Genomic DNA, 26,198 nt, shown 5'->3' on the forward strand with positions numbered 1-26,198 from the left:
TTTTAAATAATTTCGGGTCAGTAGGCATTAAAATGTCATATTAGTATACATCGGAAACATAAATGCAGCCAATGAGTGCTGGAAGATATATATAAACTCCAATACAAAAAGTCTGTAATGTAACGTACTTTGTTTCCCTCCTTGCATTGTGTTAACATTACGATCATCATGACGTTCTGTTCCCACACCATTCGCCAGAAGTCGTCGATCGTTCCTGGTAACGGACCTTGGGTTGCTATGTACTCCCGTTGATAATGAAAGCCCTACAACATATGACAATTAGTAAATGACTCAAAGAGTAATCATTATTGGATCAATTAATTCAAAACTTAAAGTACTGTGATATTTCATTAAAGTAACATTAACGATTTACTACTTGTTTCAGAAAAATAATGACCTGGGTTTCTATAATTCTGAAAAAAATTGACAGATAGATGCAAATGCATAGATACATTTTATTCCCCCAGTAATGGAGAGCATGCATTGATTACACGCAGTACTTAGCATACATCCCATCTATGCATCCAACGCCATTTTGACTATAAGACTCCTTCACTGTTGGCTTATAATAAGCTTATACCTAACAGCTAAGCATTTCGGAAGGATATATGTATTCCCTCTGTTCTTGCTTACAAGTATTCTAAATACATGCTTAATATAGGATTTAGAACTTTACAAGCGAAACCTCTAAGACTAATATACTGTCTACATACATGGCGTGCTTTAGAAATGTTCACACTTGACAATTGATGGCATATTTTCTGGATAATGTATATTTTTTATATGAAGCATTTATGTGAACTAGTTTGTACTCTAGGCAAGATGCAACCAAGACTAGACTAGCAGCGTGATTACAGTTTACCAGGGTTTTAACTTACAGACAAATAGTTAGCATTGATATAGTCTGATTCGGGGCAATCGTCATCCAACTGTTGAAGTTTTACCCGGCTATGGTCGACTTGATTTAGTAATAATATAACTTTGTTAGACAATGGCGTGCATTAGTGTTAAACGTGAAGTTAATAAAAGTATCTACATTAACACTGAAAGACATATTCCCGAATCATATTTAATCTAAAACACTGTCTAATCAAAGTCCAAATTGATTTTTCTTATTTTCGGTTTAGGATCGAATTCCATGTACGTTGAATATATTTACTTACAATTTGAATAACGCTCACTGACTGTTTCTTTGTATACAATTTAATTCTTGTCAAGTTGCTTGTACAGTAGCGCTAAGGAAGAATTCAAGAATACGTCTTCTTTCATTTGCCAAAATATTGATAGCATTTTAAGTAGATAGTGGCTACTACTTGTATCAGTCTAGACTTACCATTGTGTTAACAGATTTCGAAGTTCTTATATAAGAATAAATAACGTCGGAGCAGTTTAGTATACAACTATATGTATGCATTTATTATGCTTGCAGCCCAACCCTTATATGTACCCAGACTCACATACTCACTTTGTATAAATAAACTCAAACAAACAGGGTGTTGAATCAAACCAGCAAATTTAATTGTGAAAATAATTCATGTAATCGGAATGTTTCTTGAAGCTCATTTCTATAAATATTACTTACAGGGCAGAATATTGGCCCATCTGTTTTTGGATTTGTTAGGATCAAGTTTGGCAGCCGCGAAGGCGGACTTCAGTCCTATCTGATCCGCTCGTCGCTTTATCTCCTTTTAACAATAAAACATATTACATGTTAGCATTTAAATTCGTTCATGTGGTTGTAGTTGATAAGGCAACGTAATAAGATGACATTTAGAGGTTCAATACTTAAAAAAAGTAATTCAATAATACAATAAAACTACATGGATGCGCTCAGTGATCGAAAAATAAATAACAATAAACCCTGTTTTGGGGCTCACGGCAAGGTGCTAAACGATAATGAACTAGAGACACAAACAATTTAAAACAAACCACACAGATGCAAACACCACAAACAGTCCGCACACTCATCAAAATTGCTTTTAATGATGGGATTACGGTCAGTGAAACAAGGTTTCTATGGAACCCTATAAGATGACAACATAATGTGCATTCAGGTGACACAGGGTTCAACGTATATGGGCAAAATACTTTCAGCACTTATTTCATACATCTTTGTCAGAACGATTTGATTCAATATCAAACAGGGAGGTAGAACAACTCTGAATCTCTGAATTGAATTGAAAGAAAATGCAATAAAACTAGAGGATACTACTCTATCAAAACGTGTCTCTTCTAATGTACTCGTATATGAGATGGATTGTGAAGACATCTTTTTGTTTATATGAATTGCACTCGGTTCCGTGCAGTATCCTGTATAAGTAACCATGAACAGACATCTCTACCGCGAGACCAAGGTTTCTTGGTGCTAAATAGAAGTTCTTGCACATGCGTTCATGCTCAAAGTGGCGCGTACCTCATACTGAGCTGCCAGGATGAGATGTGTGTCCCTGTGAAGGTCAGCAAGGGCCTCGTTGTATGTTGCTATTGGAATGGATCTAAAAAGATTCTGTGTTTTCACAAAAGTTCTTATATTCTATTGTGACGGTATGAGGACAGTTGAACAAACAATTATTCAGTTTAACAAGACTAAACAAGTTAGGTTTCAAACAAATACTCGTATACATGCATATATCAGTAGCGCAACAAATCATATACTATACATTACAGCTAAACGAAATCATAGTTAAACTTGTGTTTTGCTCGGAGTGACCGAAAATCAAATACAATTACTCATTTCCATATTAATCTATCGTTCCCAAGTATAAAGCCCATATTCATGGGCTACAGACTTTATAATACACTGACAAAACAACAATAAGCAACATGTATGGACCTGTTCGGCTCTACAATCTCTTGAAGTGTTTCCTGTTCTTCATATTCCTCGCCCTCTCTCAGCAGTTGTTTTTTCCACTGAAGTCTGGAAGCATTTACAACATTATTGATTTGATCGTCCTTTTACGCTATTACGTTATATTCATAATCCAGCATTTGGTATTATTTACACATCGTGACATAATGTTTAATTAATAGTAGTTGCTAGTTGTTGAAATAATACATGAGCGCTTCAGCACAAAGGCATAATTTCAAAAACGACGGTTAAGCGGTTGACACTACTGATTTTACCATGGTAAAATGGACAAAGTTCAATAACTAGTGTGCAGTATAATTTAATAGCATTGTAATGTATCCGTTAGATTTTTAAATCACTGTTTAACTCCCCTCTTGTTACCGTTTCGATATTGGCGTTAATGTAAAGTTGGAAACAATGGTAATACTTTGAATTAAGATAAAATATACATTAAACGAATTGATCTGTAATTATCCGAACAATATGAAACTGAAAAAAAACGTACATATACAATAACTGTATTATTTAACTATACTATGAATTACATACAAAACCTATACTAGAAATTTCGTACAAAACCTATACTAGAAATTACATACAAAATCTATACTAGAAGTTATATACAATAACTTTACTAGAGGATATATACAACAACTATACTAGAAGGTATATACAAAAACTGTACTAGAAGGTACAAATAATTTACTAGCAGTTTTATACTAAAACTATACTAGAAGGTATATATAAATCTATATTAGATTGCATATACAATCCCTATACTAGAAGGTTTAAACAATAACTAAACAAGAAGGTATATACAAAAACTATACTAGACGTTATAAACAATAACTATACTAGAAGGTTTATACAAACACTATGTTGGAAGTTATATACATAACTATACTAGAAGGTTTATATAAACATTATATTGGAAGTAATATACATAACTTAACTAAAAGTTATAATAGAGAGATGGTTTATTTTGAATACATGTTCAATAAGCCACATGGCCCGTGAGAAAAACAAAATACACGATTTATATACAATAACTATACTAGAAGGCTTATACGAAATCTATATGAGAAGTTCTATACCATAGCTATAGTAGAAGGTACATGGAAATCTATACTTGAAGGTACACGCACAAACTATTCTAGAATGTATTTACAACTACTATACTTAAAGGTAGATACAAAAACTATACTACACTAGAATATATACAATAACTATATAAGAAGGAATTTACAAAAACTTCATTAGAAGTTATAAACAATAACTTAACTTGAAGTTATATACAATAACTATGCTGCCAACGCAAAGTGTGTAATACGTATAACACGTGATATGTGTAAAAACAATAATATTTATACAAAAATGTCATTTGAATGCAGCAATGAAATAAAAACAAACAAACACTTTTAATTTTTTGTACACAATGAAACACACCTTTCATATACACTTTTTAAACCATTCAATCACACTTACGGGTCAATTGCTCCTCGCCACCAAAGAACCAGAAACATACAGATGAGGATAAGGATGGCAATAAGAATTGGCAATGCAATCAAGGCCCCATCCACACCACCATTCGAATCTTGGTGTGGTTGTTGGATTGTAAAAGGTCCATAGTGCTCGGACACAGTGCATGCAACGTTCGTGCAGGCATAAGCCTTTACCCTGTCAAAAGTATGTGTATGAACATTACTATGAAAAGGAATATCATAATGCATTATCCGGGTAAATAAATTATGTGCATGTCCTCTCGAAAATGGCACCAGTAATGATTTCTACCCAGCTATCAGCTTTCGTTGTAGACGCGGCTTCTCCCCGTATATATCGATGAAATGAAGAATTTCCCTACTTTCCGTTAAATAAATGCGTATAACTAAACTAAATAAGGACTGGTCACTTATGTTTAATTCGGTTTACCATAATTCTAATCCACTAGGAAGCGGCCCATTGCAAAAACCTTTAAGATCCTCTTTTCTGCAGTTTTTATTCTTTCCAACCTCAACTTGAAGTTTACCTATTGGAAAAGGAATAGTCAAATTTTGGAAACATTGTTACAATTAAAAGCGATTCTAAAAGATGCACTCTTACTCCCAGATAAGATTTACCACAATTAATACTTTTGTTTTAATATTCCAAAAAGATGAATAAATGTCGGAAACAATGGTTCTTATAAAGAATATCGAATTTAATCTGAATTAAATGAGCATAAGACACGGTATTTCTACCTTATGAGACTATAATAGACCACAGTGAATCTTTTAGCATTCACCAATCATTTAATATTTTTTGCGTTTGTGCTATTAAATACACGGTGGCAATCTTGTCAGTAATTAATAGTGTCCATAAATGCATTAATTAGAAAGTTGTTTAAGGTTTACCAGTCAAAATATATGTTTGTTATACATGTGTATGCATTGATTTTGAATAAGAGTGTCACTTTAAGTGTTTACAATATTGCAAATTTTTCAAATGAAAGAAACCAAACGGGAATGAAAACATAAGACTATACCATTCACAATGGGTATCAAGTTGAACGTGAATCTATAAGCACCCTGGTGGTTATAAGATGTAAAATTGCTCCAGCTGCCTAGGCTCAAAACAGTGTTTTTATTTACTGAAAAAATGAAATATTTTGCATTTAAATATCTGCTCAACGCAATACAAATCATTACATATGGATTTTTGTTTAGTGCTGTAAAATTTAAAATATTGTGTGGTATTGTCATCACTCTTAACAAAGAATAACTTTACTATGTCAAACCTCCCTTAAATATACCTTTTTTGACCACATCCCGTTCATTTCCTCCTACCATTCCATACTTCACTATCTTCCCTTGTATTTCGTTCTTGAAGAAATTAGGATCAAGATTAAAAATCACCGATGACGAGGTGATCTCTAATTTCTCAATATGAGAGTCCATTTTGGGGGGAGCTTTGATGTGAAAAAAATTAAAAAGATTGAAATTGAAACAGGAAAATGTTTATGCTAGTCTTAATGGACTGGAAAAAAAATCACCATGAATGATGGAAAAATACAACAGTGAAATTAATATGTAAAATCAAGTTTTTTTTTTAGTTTTTATATTTCATCATAATTAAGTTAATTCAGTTAAGGAGACATAAATCAAATGCATAAAAAGGTAATCAACATTGTTCAACCTGAACTTACCGCATTCTTCCGTCCAAAATACCTTGTTTTCAGGCCTTCCTCTAACCCCATTTCTTCCAACAGCATAAAGCTGTAATAATAAATAAAGTTTTGGTATCAAATGATTATTAAATTTTCACCAGCCCATTATAGCTCTGAAAATCACATGTCTTTAGACTTATCATACGACCGCTTTTTCTAGTATTGATGCTATATGTAATTGCTCAAAATTAATTGTTCATTGGCCAATTAAAACAAATGTTAAAAGTTATGGCATTTTAAAATTCAGTTTTAAATGTGGACTATTTTGACTTTACGATCTGCTGGCTTACGATCGTCACAAAGAAGGGCGCTAGATGTTCCACAACATGTTCTCGCAAAAATGATATCTTTATAATATATATGTATTTCTTTGTAAAATCCTAAACTTACAAATATTTACATTATTCTAGACACTAAGATACGAATACAATCCCATAAAATAAACAGTCTGACCTGCCATTGATGTCCCCAGTTAGCGGTGAGACCTGTACGTTCCAATGAAAACTTCCTGTTGTTGAACGCAAATGGTAGAGGGTTATCAACGGTAAATGTGAACACCTCGGTCTTACGCAACTCCCTCATGACAACATAACGTGTGATATTGGCATTTCTGTCTTGGAGGTTGGGTTCGCTCCAGGTAACATTGATCTTTGTTGCGTCACAGGCTTTTTTTAAATCAGTGAATTTAATAACGTTAAATGATGTCGGTTTTCCTGGGGCTAAAACAAATTCAGAAATACATTTCATTTGATTCATAATTATATCGGCGTAATATCAAACACACTTAAATTCGGGCCGATAAATACGTTCAATTTACGTAGGAGCTTTGAATTTATATGATTAGGATCCTAGTAAATTGGTAGATCACATTGAAATTATAAGTATACATAGTTAACATTGACCCTTTAAATAATAAACACAAGCTAATCAAAAAGTCTAATCAACTCCAATTAAACTTTAACCATATTATTTTCAGCAAATATGCGGGGTACTTTCTTTAAGGTTTGATCTTAGTATGAAGGATAACATTCCAGTTGACATTTTGCAAAAGAATGTTTAAAGCTGAACTCTCACAGATAGACAGTTTTGACATTTATTTTAGTTTTTGTATTAGAATCAGCTGATTTTGATATTAATGCCTTTGTCGACGTAGCCCAGTCGGCATATATTTTTAATTAGGATCCGTTTGTGTAGAGTAACCACTGTAACAAATCAAAATATCCTAGATATTTTATTATAACAATAATGTGACTGGTCACTATAAAATCAGGAAGGCAAGTGCCGATTCACAAATGCACACTACAAATACAACATGTAGGTATTAATACAAACGAGATTCACTCTATATACTTATATAGTTATAATACTCATGTAAAGATATAATTACATCAGATGTTAATTGTTACTAAGATATATTTCAACACATATTATATGCTTATTAAATACCAAAAATGTACTAACCTGTAACAAATCAAAATATCCTAGATATTTTATTATAACAATAATGTGACTGGTCACTATAAAATCAGGAAGGCAAGTGCAAAGATTAACACACTCGACACCTGATGACCAATCACGCGTGACAGGTTAGTACGAACAATGGTAGAATAAAATGTAGAGTAAAATAATGATCACAGGACACCTAGGGCGGAGTTTAGTTGGATCAAGGTAAGGACAAAAGTAGAAATATAGGAAATAAGAATAATACGAATATCGTGGATGTAATTAATACAAAGACTCCTGACTTAATGCAAATTAAATATATTTTATTAATTTATTCAATACAATCAACACACGTCCTGTGACATACACTCCCTGCTTAATAAAAAGGCTCCTGACTTTTCCGTTATACAGCCTGAAATATATAAAATACTGAAAACATACAAATTTAAAAGAGTAGTAAGCACACAAATAAATCAATATGTGCACGCTGGCTAGGCTACCGCTCAATAATATGCACATTACCAGAGGTAAGCGTATCTACATCTAGAAGGTTAAGTATTAAACTAAACTAGAGTAATTGGGGAACTCAACAACTAGAGCAATCTCTACTACATACAGATCATACGGTAAATATGGACCTGTACGAAATACAACTTATAACTACCCAAGGTAAGTATAAATATCTACTCATGCAGATCTAAGGGCGATCAACGGACAACTACCAAAGGTGAGTATCAACTACAGGTAAGTACTCTTCATACCATACTTAATACATCAGGTAAGTATTACAAAAGGTAAGTACCTTGTATCAAAACCTACCAAACTCATATCTTCTTCTTGATATGGGCTTGAAAATCATACATTTCCACAAATAACAATGACAACGTATAACATATGTCAACATTAGCAATTTACACGTATCACGCATACCTGTTATCATACACACCTTCTGCTAAAATTGAAAAGTTCATTAAAATCTGTACTCCACTTTACACCAATCAAGGGTCACATCTCACACTTTCCAACCACCTGTCGTCATCCAGGTCGGCTTCTTCCGTATCCTTTTCGGTTTTGGGGTGATACCAATATCCTGTGGATGTTCTCTGGCAGGGGTAGCAAATCTAGGTACGGAATCCACATCGTTGTCGTCATCATCATACTGTACACCGCCATTATTATCATCTTCCCGTTCATCCACACAAACACTGACATCTGATGCCTCATTGTCATCCGCACTAACATCATACAAGAGCATCCCTGTCAGTGGTTGACATGAACGGAAGGAGTAGATTACGATGCAGAGTCCTAGACTTCTTATACCGTGCTCCTTCGCGTTTCACCTCATATACAGGTATGTCATCAATGGGCTTGTCGATGACAATATACGGATGTGGCTCCCATCTATCTGCTAACTTCTGTTTCCCCCTGATGGACACGTTGCGGACTAGAACACGGTCTCCTGGCAGTAACACAGAACTGCGGGCACGGCTATCGTAGGTGGCCTTGTTCGTCGACGAGGTCTTCGCTGCTTCCTCCCGGGCCTTGGTGTAGGCGAACTGGAGACGGTCTCGCAGCTTACCAAGGTACTCCAAATGTGTGCTCGACGACAAGCTGTCAGTGGGGAGCCCAAGAAAAGCGTCAATAGCGAGCCTGGGGTGCCTCCCAAACATCAGAAAGTACGGAGAAAACCCTGTACTTTCATGGTGCGTGGCATTATAGGCGTGCACCAGACCCGATACATGAGACTTCCAGTAAAGCTTCTGACACTCTTCAAGGGTCCCGAGCATCTTGAGTAGCGTCTGGTTAAACCGCTCGACCATTCCATTACCCATGGGGTGGTAGGGCGTAGTGCGTGTCTTTTCCACACCTGCCAGGGCACACAACTCCTTGATGAGCGCAGATTCAAAATACCGTCATATAAGGTAACCCACAATAAAACAGATATCAGTTGTTTGGAACACTGCCAAAAATTGTTCTAAGGCGTTAGTAACGCTTATAGCCTTAAAACATCACTTTTCGAACGTAAATATGAAACACTGCGGTCTGATCTTTTGTCAGCAGTCTTAATAACTGCATCGTATCTTTGAAAGGTTTTTTGCATTATGTACTCTGGATAGTATTCTTTCGTCTGTAGATAGAGTTGGGATCCCTAATCATTGAAGAACATGAGGTTTACCTATTAGTTTATTATTATTATTTGTTTTATAATGAAGTTTCCTCAAGTTAATGCATACTTTGATAAGATTTACCTTTTACGTTTTCACTTTATTCAGTTTTGTTGGGATAAGAGTGAGGTTGTGCACGCACACTGGTTTAAACACCCAGTAATTTTACATTTTACTGACCTTTCCAAATCGGGACCAAACATACCTTGATAAACTCGCCCATTTTTAAACAGCATACATGCTCTGTGTTATTTGCCGAGTTTTGTGCTGTTGTTCCATGTTTCTTGTTTGTGATTTTCTGTTATTGTGTTCTATGTCTTTGGCGTTTACCTTGTGCCATTAAACCGGGTTTATGTTTAAACTTTTGGCTACTGAGCTTGTTTCTATAGTTTTTCATATACATATTGTATCATTGGTTTCAAGCATTTACGCAAAATTGGCTCATTCCAAAACAAAACAAAACAATAATATAAAAAATGTCAAAACGGTCAATCTGTGAGAGTGCAGCTTTAAATATGATTCTGACATACATACTTGATTCTTGTGTAAAGAAAGGCTCGGAGATTGTTGGTTCACTGATCCCTCCCCTGGTTTTTGCAATGACCTCAACCTTATACCTCCAAAATTCGTGGAGGTTCTCTATCACACATCCAGTGGTCGTGTAATCTGTAAAGTGTGTTACACCCATGGTGTTGTATGTGCACATATGATTCAAAAATGGTATTCACAATTGACACCAAACCCAAATTTCGCTAAAAAGCTTAACATGCCAAAGTATTATTACGTTATTTCATTGAGCTACATTTCATACTTTAATATGAGGTTTTAAAACAGAATAAAAGTTCATCGCGGTAATCTTAAATATAACTTTGTTTATTAATTTCAAAACTCTCAAGAAAGGAAGAATATTACACGATTTGGAGCTAAGTTTAATTCTAAAATATAGAAACAAAGATGTTTCGAAAAAATGTAGTCAGAGGTATGAAAGAATCCTTCTGGTTTTGATTGAGACTGTTTACCACTGCAGCGCTGTGCACGACCCATATTCTATTTCAAGAACTGCTACGCTTAATCCACTTAATTGGACATGAATTGAAAGATTTAATCAACGTATTGCAAGATTTTCTGCATTAAATATTGAGCTTGGTGGTTATAACATAACTGAACGAAATACATTATTATTGGATTTTGAAATAATGAAAGCTGAACATTCTTAATGAGAGTAGGCATAGTTCGGCGATATAAGAACATGCAAAATAAATAAAACCGTTAGTGGATAAAAATATGTTCATGTCCACATGCTTTATTAAAACTGTTAATTAAGAAAACAGATTGCAAAAGGGTAGTTGAAAGGTGACGTTTACCATCTTTTACATCGCGTTTTTAAAAAAATGACCATTTTATTTGTTTTAATTCCGTATAAATTTTCGCGTCCATACTTTTTGATATAATCGGCTTTTTCAAACACGATTGTCATTTCATGGTGGCATCCGTAACTATTTCGCCACCGTTGCACTTACCTTGTAGGGACAAAACAAGAGAAGAAACACGTCAAATAGACAGTTTATATCACATGAATTGAGTTAAAAGGGCGACTTTTATGAAGACAGAATGTTTACATGACTGCCGAGGATATTTTCAAACTCACTGGTATCTTTCTCTGAAATGTTTTACAACCCTGGTTAATGCTGGATGTATTCGCAATGTACACATTACAGGGAAAATACGATGGCATAAGTAATTATATAATGAATGTTTTGTGTATTATATTTGTGATCTTTGAAAGCGGATTTTCTTGAAATCGACAAGAGTAATAAGTTAAAAGCAAGCGCAAACATTCGTGAAATGCACTTTATGACCAAGAACCAAAGAAAATTGTATCTGCTCCAAACCCAAAAAGGCTTTTAAAACAGAAATAATTTATTCTTTGTTCTCGCTTACCTTCAACTTCACACCGAGAAGTGTGTTCCTGTCTATGTATCATGCTCCTAGCGACTGCTGTGTAGTTGGTTGGACCTGGGTTTATTTCAGGAATCGTCCATGTCACGTTTATCGCCGTTGACTCAATATCGCGTATTGTTACAATGCCCACAGGGCCCGGTCCTGATGCAATGCATATACATACCGTTAATTGTTTGTCAGTATATTCATACTAAATGGGTACTAAAACGGTTTATTAAGTATGTAGGTGTACATATTGCCTATATTTTAATTAATTCAGTCTAACTATGCTTTGGCGAAATGTTCGATTGAAATTGTTAATAATATCTGTTAAATAAAACTTCAGTGACAGTAACACTTTAAAGAAATCTACAAGGGTATACTTATTACACGACCCGAACTCCTTTTTTGAATTGCAGTTAATGACAACCAGTTTTTTTATAAAACAAACGTTACATACAATATATATAAATATACATATATAGGAGTGTAACAATATCATTTAATAAATATGGCATTAAGGCATTTGAAAATGCCTTAACATTATATTGTAATTTCAATAACAAAAGCGTTCAAAAACGTTTAGAAATGGTTTCATTGTTCAAGTAAGTTTTTTGGTAAACTTTCAAATCATTATATAAATGGTACATACTATTTATCGGTTAGGATCTCCTTTCACAAATAAAGTAGGTCTAATTTAGTCTTAAATAAGATGCAAAAGGCAATCTGACTTAAAACAATGTTTTCAATATTATACTCTTTTTGGTCAATTTTGTAACCTATTACTATATATCTTGAATTATTAATTTCTTTTTGTATTCCACATCTTTCAAAAATCTCATGTATAGCATTCCAGAAAGTTGTCAAAAATGGACATTTGATAAAGAAGTGTTCGTAGTCTTCTACTTAATTACAATACATAGAGGGCAATCCTTCAATTTCCATGTGAATAAATTTAAATTCGTTGCTACAAGATGGACTTATGAACAATATAGTACCAAGAGTTCCAGGAAATATGCTCTTTAACCGTCGAACCCAATAACCGTGAATGTAAGACTTTTCATAAAATTGCATTATATAGATGTTATATATTTGCTTATTCGTCATATCTTTAAAAGCTTTATCTTGGATAGTTATTAGTAATTTTCGATTGACGTATGTTTTTGTAAATATATCCGATGTAAGAGTTTCTTTCCAACTGTAAGGAACTGCTTGTTTAAAATATTTATTTCTGCAATCCAATTTTGTTCATATTTGAGCTTATTAAGAATACAATTAGGGTTTAAATTGCCCGAATTCGATAGAATATCGTTTACATAAAGTATGTTGACATAAATCCAGTTCTTAAAAAGAAGACTTTTATTTTTTAGTTTTATAGTTTTATAACCCCATAGTATTTTTTTCTAATATTGAAGTAACTTTTGGGTGTTTTTGTTTGATTAACTGAAAGTTGTTTAAACTGCATCCATATTAATAACAAATGCTTATAGATCAAAGTGATTTTGTTTAAATACATAAAAAATAGAAGACAATTCTTTCAAAATTGGTCTTATATTACGGATGGTATTATTTTCCAATTTGCATCAATTGTATTAGTCAGATAAATCATCCATTTTAATGTCATTGTTTAAGAATATTATTCAAAATCTGGCATTTCTAAACCACCTTCAAGTCTGTCCCCCATAATTGTTTTACGCTTTATTTTATTTTTTTCACTCCAAATAAATTAAAATACCATGGAGTGTATAGTGTTTATAATTGGATCAGGCGTTACTATATTTTGAGCAAGATATACAAGTTTTGGAAAAAGTGCAGATTTTATAACAGTTGTTTTGCCAAAGACAGGTAGATTTCGTTTACTCCAATTATTTATCAATTGTTTACAATTATCTATTTTTTCTTCCAGCTTAAACTTATACATGGTTTACCATTTCCAAAATATACTCCAAGTGATTTAACGTATCTTGACGTAAACTTTATGTAATGCATAATATTACTTATATTACTTTTTGATTTGCCAATCCAAAGCCCTTGGGGTTTTCCCTACCTAATTTCAATCCAAACTGATCGATTATATCAAGAACAATTGGTATTTCATTGTGATTTAAAAAAAAAACAGTTGTGTCATCGGCGAGTTGAATAACTTTAAGATGTTTTCCTTGCACTTTTATACCTTCATACGACCCGAACTCTTAAGTATGACCATTGGACTGTCGACACAGAAATGAATCAGAGAAACATTTTAAACATTTACTTGTTTCAATTGTTCGTTGTGTGATATTACTGGAAGGCCCTCGTCCTGTAGTTGTAAACGGCGTCACCAATAGCTCATATTCTTTATTATGTTCAAGACTGTCTATGGTATAGCGCATGTTCTCTTGGTTGACACGAATTGGATCAGGCGTTGGCAAAAAACAGTTGTCATCATCGGGTTCCTGTCAAATATTACTTATCATTAACTAGATAAATAAAGTTCCAGTGCAGATATTTAATGTTAGTCTCAATCGAATCTAAGAATGATGTCGTTAATCGGATAACATACAAAACGGAGATCTTTATCTGATAATTATTCCTTCAATAGGCAATAAATAGCGGGTCATTTGATACCGCGATTTGTCATCTGATAATATCCCGGTATGACTGTTAAGTGATACCGGGTGCCGGCACCACCATACTTTCGGATTGAGTTTACCTCTGAGGTCAGTGGGCCATAGGTCAAGGATGGTTTGATCGTAACCTGAAAATACACAGTTTCCTATCAATAATTGAAAAACTCTTAGGCATAGGGACCTCGAACTTGGTAGAGGTCCCTCATACATGACCAACGCTCTAACTATTTTGAGATCAAAGGTGACCTTGAGCTAAAATTCTGATTTCTTTCAATAACTGAAGAATGCTTATATCCAGGTACCTCAAACATTGGTATGCTAGTAAACTTCATCTGCTTCCTTTAAGTCATGTTTCAACAACATTGGCGGCGTCTTTAATGCTTTGCATCAAAATTTGTCTTGTTAATAGCTGACCTATGCAATGATGTTTTACCAGAACAGAACAGAACAGAATACTTATTAGACTTAAGCATAACAAGCTTATCGTCAATTATCATTACCATTATATTAACTAAAGTTTGATATTGAATACCAACCAGGCCAAAACATACTGGACAAAACAAAAGCACCGTGCAATGATGTTAGATTTCAAAATGGACACATGTTTTAAGGACTTACCCCTTTGGATCACATGGATATGGTATGTTAAAGAAACTGAACATCCATTGATTAATCAATAGAACAATTAAAGCTTATATTCGTTGCATTCACATTTTCCCAACTGAACAAGAATTTGTAGCATCGATTACATCATCTTCTCTCTTTATTTTTATAAACATCTTAAAGGCGCACGACATAGGTTGATGTAAAACTCTGTTTTTCATTTTAATGCATTTTCATAATAGCTGCTCATTTGACTTTTATATTAAAAACAAAAAAGATACAGATAAAAAAATATTAGCCTTCATCAAAGTTTTGTTTAATTAACTACCTGACCACAAATTCCCCAATTAAAAAAGCGTCACACTATTTTTTACCAGTACCTAAATCATATGCATTTTTGTGTTTTGATAAATTAAGTGAAATGAGTTAACGATAAATGCACTAAAAGAATTTTTTTTTTACTTTTGCATCATCCTATATTGTGCATTGATGATTCAAACGTACTCCTTATACAACGGAAGAGTATTATTTTACTCGAACAGCTATATTGTACATGGATGATTCAAACGTACTCCTTATACAACGGAAGAGTACTATTTTACTCGAACAGCTATATCGTACATGGATGATTCAAACGTACTCCTTATACAACGGAAGAGTACCATTTTACTCGAACAGCTATATTGTACATGGATGATTCAAACGTACTCCTTATACAACGGAAGAGTACTATTTTACTCGAACAGCTATATTGTACATGGATAATTCAAACGTACTCCTTATACAACGGAAGAGTACCATTTTACTCGAACAGCTATATTAAATATCAAACATTATTTGATTATAATAACAAATTAAAAACAAATCCAAGTATTTCCCGTACTTCCCTGGCTGAATAGGTACGCTTGTATGTTGAGATGAAAACGGTGCAGTTGACTTCTCCTTTAATCCACTGAAGCTGGTACCTTTCAATATCTCCGTTCGGGACACCTGGACGTGACCAGATCACGGTAATGGTTGTGTTGGTAGCCTGTGAGTACAGTCCAGTGACACGTCCGGGTGCTGTTGGGGAGGGGGGTGGTGGTAAAGAAATTCTTATCTATTATTATCATTCAATCTAAGTAGGTCACAAAATACCCTTGTCCAAACGTTTTCGATACATATTTTTGGTGTAAAACTTAGCCACTTAAAATAAATAATTCCAATTATATTGTATATATCAACTTTATGGTGTTGTCAATGATACATATGTCTTTAACAGTAAAACTGCTGTCGTTCAAACAGGCGGTCAGTCGAGGTCGAAGCTTAGTCCCGACCATTATTCCTTCGATTTTCATATAAACTATACTGACGCTGGATCGAAACCTAAATAAGTACATAATAGGTGTCGAAGTAAACTGACGACAAATGCATTGTAAGACATTCATTACATACTAAAATGGAAATTTGGGTCGTTCAAAACATCGGATCACTCGAGGATTTAACTCGGTCCCCGGCGTCCGCGAGCGATCGCAGTTTTACTGTTTATCCGCATACAATTTAAAGTCAAATGCACTTACTCGATTCATAAGTTCTTCTTGTAACGGAAATCGCTCTTCCCGTAAACATCTTGTTAACAGCAGCAACAGAAAATATATAAAATGCACCTAAAAAAAAAGGTGAGTTAATTTTCGAATTGCTGTATAACATCGTATGCTCACTATTCTTAAGTGTGGATTCTTGTTTCATGTCAATTATTAAAATTATATTGAATATTAGTATATGACGTCATTGCTCATGGTGGGGTATTCATCTGAACAACAAAAACAAATGTTTTGCAAGAGATAAGGTTACATTTATTTCATAACAATGTGTAAAAATAAATTAAAGAAAATAACCGTAAATAGGTATGAGAAACAAAACCTCGCAACAATTCAAAAGATCGCTTTTTTCTTCAACACAACTAATTTTTGCTTAAGACGACAAAAATATCAAAAATAAAATATAAGGGTCTATCCCAGTAGACAGTACCTGCAAACGGAAGTGATAATCTGGTTTCAAAGTGGTTCCCAGTCATGTCCATTTCCGGCGCTGTTTTGTTAGTGCAGTTTGTTTCGGAGTTTGACTGGTCCCTATAGTGCTTGTAAGCAAAGCACACCGTGTAGGCAGAAATCACCCCATTTGGGAATTTGGGGGTATCCCACTTTAAGTTTACCGTTTTATAAAGAACATCAACTTCCACGTTTAATGGCTCACTCGGTTCTGAAATTCAATAAAACTATTAAATAATGTTTTCAGTGAGCACAATTGGAAATTCAAACAGATATGCTTTGTAATCAAAACACCTTGAATGTTTGTTTTAATCAAAACATGTGGTTTATGAAAATGCCATCACATGAGAGTGGAAATAAATTATCGATTAATTACTGGTGTATTGGGATATTGTTGGTCCCCGTATGTTTATAGGTCCCAGTATGTTTATAGATGTAGTTGGTGTGGTTGTATCATATGTCGTCGGCTCAGTTGACTCTCTTGTAGTTGCAGCCTCTAAAACCTGTATCTGTTTCAAGAGTATTTGACATTTTTTATAACAGATGAATTATAATTATTTACGATTTTGTGATCATTTAAATATATTTATTCATGTTCTCAAGTACTTTCTAAGCTTAATACAATTTACCAGTGGTTCTTCCATCCATTATGATGTAAGACGTTAAACTGACTAGATCCTACTTCTTGTTCTCAATATCATTTCAAGTATAGGCACTTCAAATGTTATTTATTTTCACAAGCGATTGCTTTAATACAAGAATAACTTTTTGTTTGTTTATAGTCCTCCTTAGCAAACATGTTCATAAGCTACAGCATGCATTGCTTAATTATAATTATATTTCAAAGGTTACAACACTACTCCGTTATCATGTTTAGGTTGATTTTCTGTTATATAACTAGTCGCTTGTGATGCTTTATAGACATGTTTGTTTGCTTTCGTTACTTCATATGTATACGTTACTGCCTTACGTTTCACAATGACTTTACCATTTAAAACTTCATACACATTTGCATATGTACACTTCATAATTGCTCGAAATACGACTTAACACTACAGATTGTTTTGCTGCTCTACATTATTCATTCTGTACTTTTGTCTACACTATATTTGCTTTACTCTAATAACACTTCTTTATATTCATAAAAGAAAACCTATATGATCAATTTCGTTAGAAATTACAAACTTTATAACTAATACCTTTAAAAGGCAATATAAGCATTACTTATTTAACCAACAGCATTTGTTTACAACCAGTTAACAAGAAAACCCCTTAAATAAGTAAAGCTTAAATTATTACTTTTAATTAGAATGAGGATATTGTCCCTAATCCAAAAGTTCCCAAAATACCTTCTCAAAACCTGGTGTTTTTAATGTTCACTAAACTAAATTTTCATTAAATATTGATGAGCATAATACGTGTATTTCAATATCAAACAACTCATTCAGAGACCTCCGACAACGGTTGAACTGAAATCCTTTTAGAACAGTTATGAATGTTCTAGCACTGGTGAACCTTTTCAGAAACTTAATTTTACAATTATTCCAAGATGAGATAGGTTTGCCCTTAATCACAAAACAATAATCTTCAAGAACTCCCTCAAACTCTACAAAGTTCACTTAATAATTCTTGGTCACCGATCAAGAAAATAGACGTTGCAAATTTAAAATCAAATACAAATAACAATACCCTACACTCTATACATGTTTTACTACTCTATACGATATTAACATGTTACGCATGAATAAGCACTATTCACTACACACCTTAGAATACTGTAAACTGTTAACATATTATCTACACGTTATATATCTGATCATATACTACTTAATACATAAGTTAATACTATATCTGACCACTTGATAACTGTTTTACTTCTCTACACGTTCCTCACTTGACTACTACACACTTTATACATGTGTTACTACCATTAACCACTCTAGACTTTATACATGTCTTCGTACTCGACACGTTATATATATGATCAGATAACACTTTATACATGACTTTATAATCGAAACGTTATATATCGGATCACAAAACACTTTGACATGACTTCATACTCGACACGTTATATATGTGATCACATAACACTTTATCCCTCTCTTTATGCTTGACACGTTATATATCTGATCATATAACACTTTATACATGTCTTCGTATTCGACACGTTATATATATGACCACATAAAACTTTATACCTGTCTTCACACTCGACATGTTATATATCTGATTACATAACACTTTATACATGATTTCATACTCGGCACGTTATATATCTGATCACATACACTTAATACATGATTTCACACTCGGCACGTTATATATCTGATCACATAACAACTTTTACAGGATTTCATACTCGACACGTTATATATCTGATTGCATAACACTTTATACATGATTTAGTACTCGACACTTTATATATCTGATCACATAACACTTTATACATGATTTCATACTCGACACGTTATATATCTGATCACATAACACTTTATACATGATGTCATACTCGACACGTTATATATCTTATCACATAACACTTTAAACGTGTCTTCTAACTCGACACGTTATATATCTGATCACATAACGCTTTATACATGATTTCATACTCGACCCGTTATATATCGGATCCCATAACACTTTATACCTGTCTTCATACTCGGCAAGTTATATATCTGATCACATAACACTTTATACATGATTTCATACTCGACACGTTATATTTCTGATCACATAACACTTTATACGTGTCTTCTAACTCGACACGTTATATATCTGATCACATAACACTTTATACATGATTTCATACTCGACACGTTATATATCTGATCACATAACACTTTATACATGATTTCATACTCGACACGATATATATCTGATCACATAACACTTTATACATGATTTCATACTCGACACGTTATATATCTGATCACATAACACTTTATACATGATTTCATACTCGACACGTTATATATCGGATCCCATAACACTTTATACCTGTCTTCATACTCGACAAGTTATATATCTGATCACATAACACTTTATACATGATTTCATACTCGACACGTTATATTTCTGATTACATAACACTTGATACATGATTTCATACTCGACAAGTTATATATCTGATCACATAACACTTGATACATGATTTCATACTTGACACGTTATATATCAGGTCACATAACACTTTAAACATTTTTTTTTTAATTCTATATTTGCTCTCACCCTATATGGTTCCGTTTTTCCCGTATATCCCATATTGGGTCACCTACTAACCCCGTAACTTATAATACCTTTATACCTATATACCTTATGCTATACACCTGATATTTTTATTCTACACTATATTCAAACATTATCACCCTAAATTTTATACTATCTATATTCATTTTTTACTCTAAAATTTACACTATATACAGATACACTATTTCACAAAGTTTTATACATTTTATATCATTTTCCATTTTATACATGTTTGACCACTCTACACGCAATAGATATTTAATTTATCTATACTTTATTTATTATTTACTAATCTACACATTATATACACGACTATTTTTTAATTTGTGCATGTGTCACTACTCTACGCGTTATATTATTTATCATTGTACACTATATACATGTATTTTACACAAAACTTTACTCATGTTTTATAATTCAAAGTTTGTTTATAGTTAACACTTAAAACATGTTTTACTACTGCTCTCTCTATACATGTTTTACTACTCTACATTATATACAATGTTTACTACTCTTCATTTGTTTTACATGTTTTACAACTCTACATTGTATACAGGTTTTACTATTCTATACTGTATACATGTTTACTACTCTACACTATATACATGCTTTACTACTTTATACTGTATACATATTTTACTACTCTACACTGTATACAGGTTTTACTATTCTATACTGCATAGATGTTTTACTACTCTACACTGTATAGATGTTTTACTACTCTTTACTATATACATGTTTTTTTCTACTTTACACTTTAAACATGTGTTACTACTCTATACTATATACATGTTTTACTACTCTTCACTTTAAACATGTTTTACTACTTTTCACTTTATTCATGGTTTACCACTCTATACTGTATACATGTTTTACTACACTACACTTTATACATGTTTTACTACTCTTCACTGTATATTTGTTTTACTACTCTATACTGTATACATGTTTTATAACTCTATAATGTATACATGTTTTTTCTACTCTACACTGTATCCATGTTTTACTACTTTATACTATATACATGTTTTACTATGTTTTACCATTCTTTATTGTATACAAGTTTTACCACTTTTTACCACTTTATAATGTTAACATGTTTACTTCTCTATACTATATAGATGTTTTACTTCTCAACACTGTTTACATGTTTTACTACTCTATACTTTATACATGTTGCACTATTCTATATTATATACATGTTTTACTACTCTACACTTTATCCATGTTTTACTACTCTACACTGTATATTTATTTTACTACTCTATACTATATACATGTTTTATAACTCTATAATGTATACATGTTTTTTCTACTCTACACTGTATCCATGTTTTACTACTTTATACTATATACATGTTTTACTATGTTTTACCATTCTTTATTGTATACAAGTTTTACCACTTTTTACCACTTTATAATGTTAACATGTTTACTTCTCTATACTATATAGATGTTTTAATTCTCTACACTGTTTACATGTTTTACTACTCTATACTTTATACATGTTGCTCTACTCTATATTATATACATGTTTTACTACTCTACACTTTATCCATGTTTTACTACTCTACACTGTATACATGTATTACTTCTCTATACTGTATACATGTTTTACTACTCTACACTTTATACATGTTTTACTACTCTAAACTGTATACATGTTTTATTACTCTATAATGTATACATGTTTTACTACTCTATACTATATACATGTTTTACTACTCTACACTGTATGCGTGTTTAAGTACTCTACACTGTATACATGTTTAACTACTCTACACTGTATATTTGTTTTACTACTCTACACTGTATACATGTTTTACTACTCTTTATTTTATACATGTTAAACTAATCTACACTGTATACATGTTTTACTACTCTTCATTTTATACATGTTTTACTACTCTTCACTGTATCCATGTTTTACTACTCTACACGTACTGTATACATGTTTAACTACTCTACACTTTACATGTTTTACTACTCTATACTGTGTACATGTTTTACTACAATACACTTTATACATGTTTTACTACTCTACACTGTATTAATGTTTTACTACTCTACACTGTATATTTGTATTACTACTCTATACTGTATACATGTTTTATTACTCAATAATGTATACATGTTTTACTACTCTACACTGTATGCATGTTTTACTACTCTACACTGTATACATGTTTTACTACTATTCACTTTATACATGTTTTACTACTCTTCACTGTATCCATGTTTTACTACTCTACACGTACTGTATACATGTTTTACTACTCTACACTTTACATAATTTACTACTCTATTCTGTATACATGTTTTACTACTCTACACTGTATACATGTTTTACTACTCTACACTGTATACATGTTCTACTACTCTACACTATATACGTGTTTTACTATTCTACACTGTATACATGTTTTACTACTCTACACTTTATACATGACTACTCTACGTTTAGCTACTCATTAATTTGTGTCTGTTATTGCTTCACACTTTATACATCATTTACTCCTCTGTAGGTTTTTTACTTCGATACTCTTCGCCTTTTATATGTTTAAATATGCAACCGACTCCTTTAAGTATGTTGTACTACGTTATATAAATGAACAATAGTGTAGAGTATTAAAACATGTAAAATGTATACTTGTAATAACTAAATACTCTACACGTTATTTACCTGATTAAATTACACTTTATACATGTTAAAAAACTAGACTGGGCTACGAAACACTTTATACATGTTTTACCATTTGACTACTTTACACTTTATGCATGCTAAACTACTTTATATGTTATGTACTGATCTACTCAGTACTTCACGCATTTATAACTACACTACACATTTTACGTTTTCAATTTTCTACACGTCATTAGTTGAATATTTTATACTTTATACATGCGTTATGCTCTTCACATAATATTTTTGACTACTACATATTTTAATACTCTAAACGTTATATACTCGACTACTCTACATTTTAAACATATTTCACTATTTTACATTAAACATATATTTTCATACTCATATACTTGTAATAACTTCTTTACACTTTGTACATATTTCACTACTTAACAGATTATATACTTGACTTCTTTACACTTTATACATGTTTAAATACTCAATACTTTATACATGTATTACTACTCTGCACTTTATACAGTTCACTATTCTATACTTTATACATGTTTTACTACTCTGCACTTTATATAGTTCACTAATCTATACTTTATACATGTTTTACTACTCTGCACTTTATATAGTTCACTAATCTATACTTTATACATGTTTTACTACTCTGCACTTTATATAGTTCACTACTCTATACTTTATACATGTTTTACTACTCTGCACTTTATATAGTTCACTATTCTATACTTTATACATGTATTACTACTCTGCACTTTATATAGTTCACTAATCTATACTTTATACATGTTTTACTACTCTGCACTTTATATAGTTCACTATTCTATACTTTATACATGTTTTACTACTCTGCATTTTATATAGTTCACTATTCTATACATTATACATGTTTTACTACTCTGCACTTTATATAGTTCAATACTTTACACTTTATTTACGTTTTTCTCCTCTACACTTTGTATGTGAATAAAAAACGTTGTTCTTTATTCAAGCTGGTTTCTTTATCATACTCCGAGCTCCGTACTACATTCTGTACATTTGACTTACAATTGAACGTATAATATATATCTGTTTTGAAGATTTGCTTTTAATTTTCTCTTTATACTTGCTTGATTTCTTATTTCTTTTTTATTATTATACACTCTGCTACAGAACCAGAAATGGCTATTTATCATCTATATCATGTTATTGATGTTTAAATACTTCGTCAAACAGCCCCGCATGATCGCTTTGTTTTAACTGCGGAATAAAAGGCATTTTAGGCAAAACAATGCTTATTTTCAGAATTTCTTAACAGCCTTTGAACCAAATCAGCAGTATGTTAAACCATTTTTAGGTCTGTATGACTTCTATCTGTTACATATTATTAAATTAATAATAAAATAAAGTTAATCAATCAATCTTCATTTGCAGAAACATACTTACATTGATTATAAGAACTGCTAGGTGCACGATTAACACCTGGGAATACGTCCACTGGCTTCGTTTGAAGGCATTCATCTGAAAAATGTCGGTAATACAACATCAAATGCAAAATGAGTGGGTAAAGACGCTCTTCAATATCATGATCTGAAGAATCAATGTCATAGATTTCTCAAACAAATACAATAGTTAATAGAGTTTGTATGCAGTCTAAGTAAGTTTATGTTCATCGATTAAAATGTGACCATTGGAATAAACCTACAGGAAAGTTACATGTCTAATTTTGCATATTGAACTCATTCCCACTTTATAAACAAAGCTCATTTTTTGCAATTTGCATCATCTTAAAAAAACAATTACTATCTCTATGCGCACAGCTAAAAAAACTTAAAGGCAACAATAAAAAGTGGGGATAATCACTTGATCAGTAGCTTTAGGTCAGGAAATCGACATTTTCAATGAACAAAATTTGGATTCAGGATATGATAAGTATGAATCCGTTTTCATGAAAATATTTTAATTTAAGATTTCAACAGTCCATCCAAACACATTTTCATCAATTAATGTATGATTACATAAGACAGTAATGTTAGTAACCTTGTCATTAGGTATTGCTTCAATTGAATTGAACTTAGTCCGCCGTGGTCGAATAAGTATACTGCATACTATCATAAACATAGTATATGAAAATACTAGCTGTTAAATTATATAGAATAAAACCCACAGTAGATCTTTAAAGTGACACTCTTATTCAAAATCAATATTTATATAATATATAACATAGTGACATACAGATGTATTACAAACATAAGTTATAAGTGATAAATTTTAGCTACTTACTAAATAATGCATTTATGGGAAATATCAAATACTGATAACAATATTGTGACCGTGTATTTAATAGCTGAAAACGCAAATTTTTTAACGATTGGTAAGATAAGTTGAGTTTTGTGCTTATCGATTTACTGTCATATATTATCGTCTCTTACGGTGGAAAAACCGTGTCTTGCATCTTTCTTTCAAATGAAACTCGGTATTTTTCATAAGAAGCATTTTTTTCGATATTTATTCATACTTATTTGGTATATCAAACATTTGTATTCATTGTGGAAAATCTTATTTGGGAGTAAGAGCGCATCTTTAAATTCATAAACCAACAATTATACAGCCATGAAGAAAAAATAATCGTATTTAAATGAACTTACCATAACAAAAGTCTCTTCTAAAACAAGTTAATAAACAACTTCCATCGCTCCGACTTTCAGTTCCTCCTTCTTTCTTTCAAAGTCACGTGACCACGCAAGGCTGTTAAGTGCGCACGCATAATAAACAAACGTTGCTTTTTTAAGTACAGTTCTATGTATATTTTTGGAATTCAAAAACAAAATGTATAAAATACGAATATAATCACTTAAATCCAGTGAATTTAATTGTGTTAAAATATATGGTTTACATTTGCAAAGACTGTGATTAATTATAACTAATTTGTATGCTTCTCATTTAATTTACAATACATTGCAGTCAATTTCAACCATTCATTCGTCAGACACTGTAAGTGTTCAAAACCTATAACGTTGAGTATTGCACACTGAAATTTCTGAAAAAGAAACATTGTCACATTGACACTCCATCTCTTCGAACAGCATGAGAATGCATGTATTGATCACTATTCCTTAAACTTATCAGTCGATTCAAGCACACATCGTTATCTCGGTAACTTAAAGCGGGTTAATTATATCGTTTCCGTTTTTCGTAGTTACCTTCTTAAAAGTTAATAAACAAAAAGACAAAATACTGTTATAATAAGGCTCTCTCTAGCCTTATGAGTACCAAACATGGGGAGGGAAACAGTCCTTTCAAATGGTGCATAATCCGTATTTGGGTATGTACGTTCTTGTTTCCAGAGGCATACTTAAATGTCATTAAATTATTTAATACATGTTAAAGGACTAGCTTAAGCCTTCTATAATTTCCCCCATCCCCAAATATGTGTACGGTACACAACCTCTGTGTATTGATCTTAATTTACTTGC

At 32.3% G+C, this 26,198-nt stretch overlaps 1 protein-coding gene across 3 annotated transcripts in view; it reads right to left on the reverse strand.

Annotated features, from left to right (window-relative positions):
• LOC128236734 (tyrosine-protein phosphatase 10D-like) overlaps nt 1-25,511 on the reverse strand; it is a 33,237-nt gene extending 7,726 nt beyond the window's left edge. Inside the window, exons 1-22 of one of the 3 annotated variants that reach the window (XM_052951813.1) lie at nt 25,371-25,511; nt 24,169-24,243; nt 17,218-17,350; nt 16,822-17,052; nt 16,371-16,457; nt 15,695-15,873; nt 14,292-14,336; nt 13,854-14,034; nt 11,600-11,761; nt 11,307-11,318; nt 10,193-10,324; nt 6,504-6,769; nt 6,030-6,099; nt 5,637-5,792; nt 5,370-5,474; nt 4,778-4,874; nt 4,334-4,525; nt 2,834-2,917; nt 2,414-2,495; nt 1,583-1,685; nt 879-958; nt 129-263 (exon numbers count right to left, since the gene is read on the reverse strand). In XM_052951813.1, coding sequence (XP_052807773.1) covers nt 129-263; nt 879-958; nt 1,583-1,685; nt 2,414-2,495; nt 2,834-2,917; nt 4,334-4,525; nt 4,778-4,874; nt 5,370-5,474; nt 5,637-5,792; nt 6,030-6,099; nt 6,504-6,769; nt 10,193-10,324; nt 11,307-11,318; nt 11,600-11,761; nt 13,854-14,034; nt 14,292-14,336; nt 15,695-15,873; nt 16,371-16,457; nt 16,822-17,052; nt 17,218-17,350; nt 24,169-24,243; nt 25,371-25,373 — 2,610 coding nt within the window. In that variant the 5' untranslated portion in view covers nt 25,374-25,511. The remainder of the gene's footprint in view (nt 1-128; nt 264-878; nt 959-1,582; nt 1,686-2,413; nt 2,496-2,833; nt 2,918-4,333; nt 4,526-4,777; nt 4,875-5,369; nt 5,475-5,636; nt 5,793-6,029; nt 6,100-6,503; nt 6,770-10,192; nt 10,325-11,306; nt 11,319-11,599; nt 11,762-13,853; nt 14,035-14,291; nt 14,337-15,694; nt 15,874-16,370; nt 16,458-16,821; nt 17,053-17,217; nt 17,351-24,168; nt 24,244-25,370) is intronic. The other 2 variants (XM_052951814.1, XM_052951815.1) reach the window with 2 other exon arrangements.
• Nucleotides 25,512-26,198: the final 687 nt, after the last annotated feature.

This window comes from Mya arenaria, chromosome 6 (genome assembly GCF_026914265.1).
Source record: "Mya arenaria isolate MELC-2E11 chromosome 6, ASM2691426v1".
In the NCBI taxonomy this organism is placed as follows: Eukaryota; Metazoa; Mollusca; class Bivalvia; order Myida; family Myidae; genus Mya; species Mya arenaria.